Source organism: Cydia amplana, chromosome 9 (assembly GCF_948474715.1).
Source record: "Cydia amplana chromosome 9, ilCydAmpl1.1, whole genome shotgun sequence".
NCBI classification, from domain to species: domain Eukaryota; kingdom Metazoa; phylum Arthropoda; class Insecta; order Lepidoptera; family Tortricidae; genus Cydia; species Cydia amplana.
In genome coordinates, this window is record NC_086077.1 from 15,716,965 (window position 1) to 15,727,241 (window position 10,277).

The 10,277-nt window shown below is 40.9% G+C and overlaps 1 protein-coding gene across 1 annotated transcript; it reads left to right on the plus strand.

Annotated features, from left to right (window-relative positions):
- Window positions 1-687: 687 nt before the first annotated feature.
- Window positions 688-9,991, plus strand: LOC134651182 (toll-like receptor Tollo). Its single transcript, XM_063506221.1, has 7 exons — window positions 688-1,285; window positions 4,162-4,620; window positions 4,750-5,017; window positions 5,330-5,710; window positions 6,200-6,381; window positions 8,055-8,157; window positions 9,767-9,991. Exons 1-7 carry the CDS (start codon window positions 969-971, stop codon window positions 9,986-9,988), a joined length of 1,932 nt encoding a protein of 643 aa, XP_063362291.1. The 5' UTR covers window positions 688-968; the 3' UTR covers window positions 9,989-9,991.
- Window positions 9,992-10,277: the final 286 nt, after the last annotated feature.

Below are 10,277 nucleotides of genomic sequence, written 5' to 3' on the forward strand. Positions count from 1 at the left end.
TATTTTTTAAGAACAGGAATTTGATTAATTCAACTGACCTAATACACACGTAGAATCTAAAACCATATCGAACTCGGTTAAGCTGATTGCCTCAATTGAGCGTGGTTCCCATTGCGTTATCGCGCGGGATCGTCTGTTCGCGAAGTTAACGAGCGCGATTCATCTTGTGAGAAACATGCGAAATGTTGCACGTATTGTGCAACATGCAACATGTTAGGTATGGCATATTTTAAAGGTTTTTTATTACGTACTAACAAGGCCTAGTTTCCCTTCGGAGTTTGATGGTCAGTTGGCAGTTGCTTCCGTTAAAAAAAATGTGCTTGTGATGAGGAGGATTTTGACGCATTCGCACACCTTCATTTGTTTAAAATATAGGTATACTGAAGTCTTTAAAAAGAGTTAGTGCTTAATAAAATGCAAGAATACCTACCTACCCCTGTAGGTATACGGAAGCACCAGGTGCAAGCATTCGCGTTATCGGTGGAATTCAACCTATTTACCAATAGCTAATGACGGCAATTCGTAATGTTGTCATTAGATCCCGGCACTCGCCGCGGCTCGCGTTACACGGCTCGTTTTACACGCCAAAACACCTAATCATTTGTAGATCTTATTGCGTTGAAATAAGGTGCAAAAACGAATACCTATTAATGAACTTGATCGTCTATTGCACGGTAGCCTATACATGATGGTCATTAAATCTACGCGACTGACGCGCTACGGTCCTGTTATTGTTTAGAATTTCTCATCAATATCTTGTTATGAAGTGTTTTAGATCGGCTTCCGGAATTTGCTTAACTTAAATGGATCATGTTTGTGTATATGCGTACCGTAGGACACTCACCAGTTCCCCTTAATCCGACATTATCTATCGTCTGCGTCATTTTCAGCAATGTACACACCCGATACAAAGATAAGGCCACGATAAAGAACCTTATCATTCCACCTCGATCGAAAGTCGAACGCGCATGCCGCGCCGCGAATTAAAAAAAAAAACAATGCGCGCCAAAATATTTGTATATACGTTTTACTTTTTTATTTTTAAATTTACAAGTGGCCAGGATTCCGTTACGGAAAAGGAGAATGTAATCAAATTGTGTGCTGTTTGCACGTGCAGTGAGATACCTGAAATAGATGGTACGGATTTGGTGTTCAATATACAATGTTCGGAGCTGGACACGATTGAAAATGTCCCTGATTTGGATAAAATCGAGTGGCCGGAGAATCCTAACGGGCTGAAAGTGTCCGCGGCATTCGAAGGGTTAGGCCTTTCGACTCTGAGCAAGTAAGTACCATTTAAAAAGTAAAACTTATCACTGTCACTTGTTTTGCCTTGGTCGCTTATCGTTATTTACTACTCAGTCCTAAAGGGCTCGTTCGTTTCGTTGTTTACTCGATGATAACTTTTATGTAAGATTATTTACAAATCATGAAATATACATTTACGATTATAATGTAGAGTTACTTTGTTATTTGATCTTTATAGTGTTTTTTGGTTTATGTATATCGTAGACAAGACAATCGGTACCTAAGAAAAAGCATACCCATACCGGTTACGCAGACGACGAAGGACTTTTTGCGACTGTTGAACAAAAAAGGTTTAATTGGTTTGAAGCGTAGCGGTCGATATATTTCATTGTCATGTTTAATAACAGGCTTGTTAATTTAGAGACTATCATTGCTTATAACAAATCTTATTTCACCACAACTACGATGTTGCCTTATATAATAATTAGGGTTATTTAATAGTTAACAATTATGGAATTAGGTAATAAGACATGGTTCTAAAAATCATGATTTGAAAACAGGACGACGTAAATATAACCTATACTTTTCGCCGTTATTCAACATGGTCCTTCGAACCGGATTTCAAGATACAAATACCTACAGAACTAAAAGAAGGAAATAAAATGTATTTATGTCACGATCTGAACAAATTGACATACTTATGAAAAATACTGTATACCTAGATGAGTCAATCATTTCACAATGCACCTAGATTAAGTGTTATCTTTACACAATGTTGTCTACAATCATAATTATCAAAGACGTATCCACCATAGAAATAATATAGTATTACTCCTTTTCAGTTAACTACTAGGGAGCATGCAAGCATTAATTAATAGATACTCAATACAAGATATCTGATAATCTAATAGCGCTGATAGTGTGAGTCCGAAGCTATTTTAAACACCACTTGATTCACAATGTGAATAAAAAATCTGTCAATGTTAAGTATCTCCCCGGGATTTACCCTAATTCATTTTGAAGCTCTGAGGTGCTACTGCAAAAACCGAATTTAGCAAATGGCGGGGATCTTTCTCTTTTACTCCAATGAAGGCGTAATTAGAGTGACCGAGAAAAATGCCCGCAATTTGCGAACTTCGATTTTTGCGGTTAGAGCCCTGTTTTCGTTAAAGAAATATGTTATTTTAGATTAAATGTTCCAATCGTTATTAGATGGTTAGAGGTTTCATTCATTAATTCTATCGACTTAAACTCATATTCTAGGCGTTTGTTTCGTACTATTCTGTACCTATTATATAGTTAAGAAGTTATGCACTGAATGCGAAATAAGGGTACGTAGTTTTACCAACCCTTATAAGTGATAAAGAATTGCAGCATTGATAATAATCGTAATTGATTCAATTGCGAGAAATTCGGCTCGAAGGACCACCGAAATGACAAAAATTTCAACAGCTTTGCAGTGCTTTTCTTCGCAAATTTCCTAATGATTTTCGAAGCAAGGTGAATGCCCCATGTTATCTGGAGCCATGGCTTGTTTGCCCTCCTGTCGTTCATCAATCACGTCAAGCGTTTACGTGCTATGTTTGCGGTTGGCCGCAATTGTGTTTTTAAACTATAGACATTTTTTTATTTAACAAAGTAGTGATCGAAGAGCGACAAACAAATATCCCGAAGCAGCGGACAAAATGTTGAAATGGTCAGAGTTCTGGACACGTTTATTTTTATTACTTTTATGGGGCTACAGAAGCGAGTGTAGGTGATTTTAGTGATTCGACATTCGCGTGTAAACCTATACCTACCTACCTATACCTACCTATAGTGCACTCAAAATCTAAGGAACTGCAGTGAAAGCCTGAAAATAACATTGTCAATTTACAGATTTGACCTATTTTTCAAGTTCCAACTACATATCTCACTTACTGTTGCCTATTATAGTTTTGATAAAAGTCGCTCTTTTCAGTGAAGCATAGGCAAAGAGAATCATAATGTATTTTTGTAGTGCTAAAAAAGAGGAATGAATATAGTGATTTTCTACTGTTAAGTGATAAAACTTGTTTGCCAGACTATAAAATATAATTTGACAAGATCCAAGCCATCCATCTTAGCTTCACGCGACATTTTGCAGGAAATGACCGAGATTATCCAATGTCAGTCGTTAGATCATATAGATTACACGAGAAGACGAGGGCGTTTTTTTATAGCTAAATAACTCGCCTACGTGTAGACAATAGGAAAGAATGTCGGTTTGATTAACCAAGTGTATGTATTTAATGCTAATTTTGTTCTGAATATTTGCGGAATTGTAGGTAAATGCTAGATTTAAGTAGAATTGTAGATTTAAGTAGCTGAATGCTAATAAAAGTAATAAAGTAAATAACACACTTAAGTAAATATGAAGTTTTAAAATTTTGATTGTATTTAGTTGCATCTTTAGGACACCCGTCCGGTAATTAACACCTAAAATCACCTAAATACCTTATCTCGTTAATGAGGTTTAAACTATCAGAATCAGAGTGCCTAACCGGCATCCAAAAAATGGATTGTGATGAATTGATGAATCTACGTCAATCTACGAGTAAAATACGTACCTATAGTTTGTCAAAGGACTGTCTCATTGCAAACATATTAGACAGAGAGAATCATACTATCTTTGTCTTACACTAGTACTATACTATATTCAACTAATATTCAATATTCATACCGCATATCCAATAGCACGTACGTGTCGCACGTATAGGAAGTGCTTAGTAATAGTAGTAGTTGTGATCTCGTCTTGAAATGAGGATATGATTCACAAAAGGCCGTGGTAGATATGTAGGTATCTTGAAACTTCATTTGTATCTAGATTTTTGTCTTGACTAGGTGTTTTTCCATTATAATTAAGTAAAACAACTTTCTACGAATTTATTTCAGGCTACCGTCGAATACGCAAGTAGAAACCCTGCGTTTCAGCAACAACGCGATCCAAACATACTGGCCGGATCCGTTCAGCGACGTTCCAAATTTGAAAAAGCTATCGCTATCCCAAAACGACCTAACAGAAATCACCCCAGACCTTTTCACGAAGATACGAGCTTTAGAAGAATTAGATTTGTCGTATAACAAGCTAGCTGATTTTAATACATTGGATTTTAAGTCTTTAGCCCACGTGAGAAGGTTGAATTTACAAAGTAATCAGTTGAAGAAGATACCAGTCCGTGCCTTGGAGCCGATGTCCGCATTAGAAGACTTGGATTTGAGTAAGAATGGCATATACGACGTTTTACTGCAGAGAGTCGATGGGAACACGATGAAGGGTTTGAAGCGTCTCAATTTGAACGGGAACCGAATAAGATCTATTGTGAGGGATTCCTTCCCCACTGATAACAGCATGTGAGTAATTTGTCTAAAACAGCAAACGACCAGCAGTGGAATACTAAATTAGGCTAAGAAAACTTTTTTTACGTATACTTAATAAGGAATATTCTATTCTGTTCTGATTCATACGTTTTTATTTTACAGTGAACTCCTCGACCTATCCAACAACGTCATCGAGATGGTGGAACCAGAGGCCTTCTCCGCCTGCACGAACCTGCGTGAATTGAACCTTGCGCAGAACAACATAACGTTCACTTTCGCATTACCGCCATCTCTTCAGATTGCCATCCTGAAAATTAACACGTTGTATCATTGGCCTTCGTTCCCTAGTGGGATTACGTACATAGATCTCTCATATAATAGGTTATCGGATATGTATGATGAGATTGAAGCTAAATTCGAAAATTTAGAGGTTGGTCTAATTTAAACTGTAAGACGTTGGTTTAAAGTCCAATTTGTCTAATTTCTTTTCTGTAATGCCTATTATTTTACCTATGGCTCGTAAACACAGTAGTCCTGATGATACTTGAACCAACATGAATTGAGTTCTTTAGATAATTATCCATAGTTACGATAGTGTTTTGTTCTGTAAGGTTGTATGCATGATGACTGAATAAGTTTGCCCCAGACTATAATGCCATATGACTATACACTATGAAAATAAGTATGATAAACTAAGCTTGAGTTGAAAGACTCAATACAATAAATACATATTTCATTTCAGGTATTAAACATAGCTGGCAATCAGATAAAAGAATTAAACATCGAGAAAAAACTACCCAAACTATTCAGCTTAGACATCGCCTATAATCAATTCACTGAAATACCAAAGAGCTTAAGCAGACAAAACCTGCCTAATTTAGAAGAACTACGATTAGATGGCAACCCTTTGGAAAGTGTATATTTTAAAAACATAATAGCTGTGAAGAGTTTGTACATGAATGATATGGTTAAGTTGGTAGTGGTGGATGATAAAGCGTTTAGCAATGTGGTCGGTCGTGGGATAGATGGAAGCGATGAGAACTGTTTCTCTCTCTTTCTGTCTAACTGCCGGCATTTGAGCGAGATAAGGGATGGAGCGTTTGATGCTACAATGTTGTGTATGGTAAGTGAATATTCCTTATTTAAATAAAATAAATATCATGTATTTGTTTTAACGAAAAAGTGTCGCGTTTTATCATCTTCTTCGCGTTGTCCCGGCATTTTGCCACGGCTCATGGGAGCCTGGGGTCCGCTTGGCCACTAATCCCAAGAATTGGCGTAGACACTAGTTTTTACGAAAGCGACTACCATCTGACCTTCCAACCCAAAGGGTAAACTAGGTCTTATTGGGATTAGTCCGGTTTCCTCACGATGCTTTCCTTCACCGAAAAGCGACTGGTAAATATCAAATGATAATTCGTACAAAGTTCGAAAAACTCATTGGTACGAGCCTGGGTTTGAACCCGCGACCTCCGGATTGGAAGTCGCGCACTCTTACCGCTAGGCCACCCAGCGCTTTTGTAGCGCTTTTATAAAGCGTTTTTGTACAGACTTACAGACACAGTTTGCTTATTTTGTTAGACCATGATACGACTATTTTCTACCTCTTCAGTTGGACGTAAGCAAGAACAATCTAACACGCCTCTCGAAGAATCTTCTGGACTGGTCGACCATCTCGGAGGGCATTGACCTCCAGCACAACCCGTGGGACTGCGCCTGCGACCTGCAGTGGTTCCTTGACGACCTGCTGCCGCAGATGTATGTAAAGCATTCCAGGCTGTTGGCTGAACTGAGGTGCGTACTTCTTTCTACTAAAGAGATCCATAGAACTATGTAGGCGAGTAAGCAAGAACACCCTAACGCGCCTCTCGAAGAATCTTCTGGACTGGTCGACCATCTCGGAGGGCATTGACCTCCAGCACAACCCGTGGGACTGCGCCTGCGACCTGCAGTGGTTCCTTGACGACCTGCTGCCGCAGATGTATGTGAAGCATTCCAGGCTGTTGGCTGAACTGAGGTGCGTACTTCTTTCTACTAAAGAGATCCATAGAACTATGTAGGCGAGTAAGCAAGAACACCCTAACGCGCATCTCAAAGAACCTTCTGGACTGATCGACCATCTCCGAGGGCATTGACCTCCAGCACAACCCGTGGGACTGCGCCTGCGACCTGCAGTGGTTCCTTGACGACCTGCTGCCGCAGATGTATGTAAAGCATTCCAGGCTGTTGGCTGAACTGAGGTGCGTACTTCTTTCTACTAAAGAGATCCATAGAACTATGTAGGCGAGTAAGCAAGAACACCCTAACACGCATCTCAAAGAATCTCCTGGAATGGTCGACCATCTCCGAGGGCATTATGACCTCCAGCACAACCCGTGGGACTGCGCCTGCGACCTGCAGTGGTTCCTTGACGACCTGCTGCCGCAGACGTATGTGAAGCATTCCAGACTGTTGGCAGAGCTGAGGTGAGTGAGGTCCTTTGATCCAAATAGGTTCATCACTAAAATGGGTCTTCGAACCTTTGACTCGATACATCCTTTAACAAGTCCATGACCAGGCTCATCTCTAAAGTGGCCCTCCGTACCGTACGTTAACCTTTTAACCGCCATTGATCGTGCTCGTGTCGCCGGAGGGTACGAAGTTACACGAAGGTTTGTCTTATTTCAGACCGCGGCGAAATATCGTCTTAGTTATCAGTCAGCGGCGATCTGATCGTTGGAGTCATCCTTCGAACCGCATAACCTAAGGAATAAATTGGTCCTTCGAATCGGATAGGTTTAAAAGATAGTATCTAGTCCTTTCTTGCCAACCAGATGCAGTTATCATCACTCGAGTGGTCCTTCGAACCAGATATATTTATCACTGAACTAATCCTTTTAACCGGGTAGGTTCATCACTAGAGTGGTCCTCTAAACCAGATGCACTTTACACTCGAGTGGTCCGCGAACCGCATATTCCACACTACGGAGTACAGGGGACATTCCAACAGAGCCAATCATTCAAGTGTACGCTCGAAGATTTTAACTTATGACCCGCCATTTCGCACACAATGACAATCAATATGAAAGTCGGTAGAGACACAGAATAAGTAATAGTACCTACTACCGTACCAGAAAGGACACTTCCTACAAAACCGAAGTTTGACAGCGATTCAGGGTCGAATCATGATATCCCTTTCTAAGTTATGGCACTATCCCTTTCGGCTATTTAGGGTTGTCAAAATTCAAGTCATTATCTTATCTGTGGTCGTGCACGCAAACTGAGCCGAACGGAGCCGAGTTTGCCCGAACTCAGGAGTGTCTCCCCACTGCTAGAGACCTCATACTATTGTCACTGTGACAAGGTGCAAAATAGGTCCGAAATTAAAATCTTTGCTTGCCGACCTCAGTGATGGTGACGGTTACGGTTACCTAAGTAGCATGTTTAATTTAATTTTCGAAACTTAGTATATAAATAAATAATTCCAGATGTGGCTCTCCTCGCGCGCTAGAAGGGCTCCGCCTGGTGCACTGGTACAACTGGACCGAGAAGGCCTTCTGCGGAGACAATTACATGCACAGCACTTATTTCGTAAGTCTACCAAAATATTTTCGACAATGACAGAATAGCCATTTTAATTGGAAAACTTCCGTGAAACTCAGACATAAAGTATACGTATTTTGAGTCGAAGAGTTGGTCGACGTGTTTCGCTCCATAACGAAGGGCTTTATCTGGCGCAGTCTTCGTCGGACTCGTTTTAACATATTGTTTTATTCTCAGAATATTTGCGTCCACTGCTGAACATATGCAGTGCCGGAATAAGATATTTTGGTGCCCTAAGCATTTCTAGACCATGGTGCCCCCTCTCCCTCGGGTCATCAAGATGATATTGGGTTTTCTTGGTAAATTGAGTGACGTTCATTTTCAATCCGTCACATAATTTTATCACGGAATTTGAAACGCGAGTGTAGCGAGCGCGAAAATGTTTCGATAGCAAAAACGCAATTCGATAGACAATTGTACATTTTTACTGGACGAGGCCGAAGACCTAGCTCCGCATAAGGCTGGACGTCCAGAGCGTCCGATCCGTCCGTCATAAGATCGACTTTGGCGTGAGGGAGAAGGCCTCGCATAAGACCTAACGCCAAACTGCAAAAGAGTGGCTTGGAAACGAATCTTTCATCTATTTAATCACGACTCTCGAAAGCCCGACTTGATAGGATGCTTTTAGTTTCGGCTTTCACGGGGCCCCTTATAACACTGACAATTATGTCGCAGGATCGCGGCTATAATGCAGCCACTTGGCCTGGCCGACAAATCTGGCGTGCATGAGAGCATAATTCGCTATAAAATCGGTAAATTATGTCGAAAAAATCGGCTGGCCGCAAGCCCGACGGCATGATTTTTTGGTCATGAGCTTGAGGAGGCCCCCGCGTATGGTCAAATCAAAAGCCTATGTTGGAGACGTTCTTACGTACTCTCACTCTCTTACTCCTACGACCCTTCGTTATTATATGGGTACTTCTACACGTACAAAAAGTTTCATATTGTAGGTACATAATAGGTACATACTCCTCCAAGACTGCAATGCTAATGCAGCCTGTGCGTTTTTTTGCCTACGTTTTTGGTGCCCCCCTAGACGTGGTGCCCTAAGCACGTGCTTGTTTTGCTTATTGGTTAATCCGGCACTGAACGTGAACATGTTGTTTTGTATATGGCGGTTCTATGCCAGGTCGGCCCTGCCGTCTTTCTAATGTCGTCCGACCATCTGGCTCGTGGTTTTCCGTCCCTACTACGGCTTCCCAGTCGAGGTCTCCAGAACAGCTCGTTCCCACATTGTTTTAATATGTAATTACTTAATTACTAATGACGATTAACCTTTTCGACGCCGTGTCAAACACAAAAGCTGTTACGCTGACGCCACGTCACCGAAGTCTCAAAACTGAAATTGAACTTTATGCATATGCACGTAGGTCTATGTTGCTCTGTGGTCTGTGACCGATTAATCGGTCTTTGGCATTGAACCTACGGTGCGCATATACCGGTCATTGGCGTCCAAAAGGTTAAAGGGCATCGACCTTGAGTAGCCATAAATGTGTCAAAGGGGCATAATGTCGTTCGTTTTCCGATAGATTTTGGACCTTATCAAAAAGACATAAAATTCAGTATAAGATGTTAACATAAAACACTTTCTTTTCAGCTTGAACCATCGACCGAACAAGTCCCAACCATCAGCCGCCTCGGCGTCATACTGGGTTGTGGCGTCATAGTGTCCCTGCTCATAGCCATAGCGCTATCCGTGTACTTGGTGAAGAGTAGGAAGAGGTACCGAGTGAGACAGGCGGCGTTGAAGAGAAAGAGACAGAGCGCGTATGATGCCAGGAATAGTCAGGAGCAATTTAAAGCGTTGAACAAAGCGTAACTTGTAGATTGATATCATATATGTTTTGGTGTTACCAAAGGTAAATAATCAATGTAGTAACTGCATTCCCGCTGCCAGGGAGTCTTGGGATTATACTAAGCAACCTTTACTATGGGGCCAACTGCGAAATTGCGAAAAAAAAAAATTAAATCGCCCATAGAAAATGGACCAGCCAAAATGTATGAAACAGCCAAAATTTTTTTCGCAATTTCGGTATTGGTCCCATAGTAAAAGTTGCTCAGTATAATCCCAAAACCTTTCTGGCAACGGGAATGCAGTTATTTTTTAG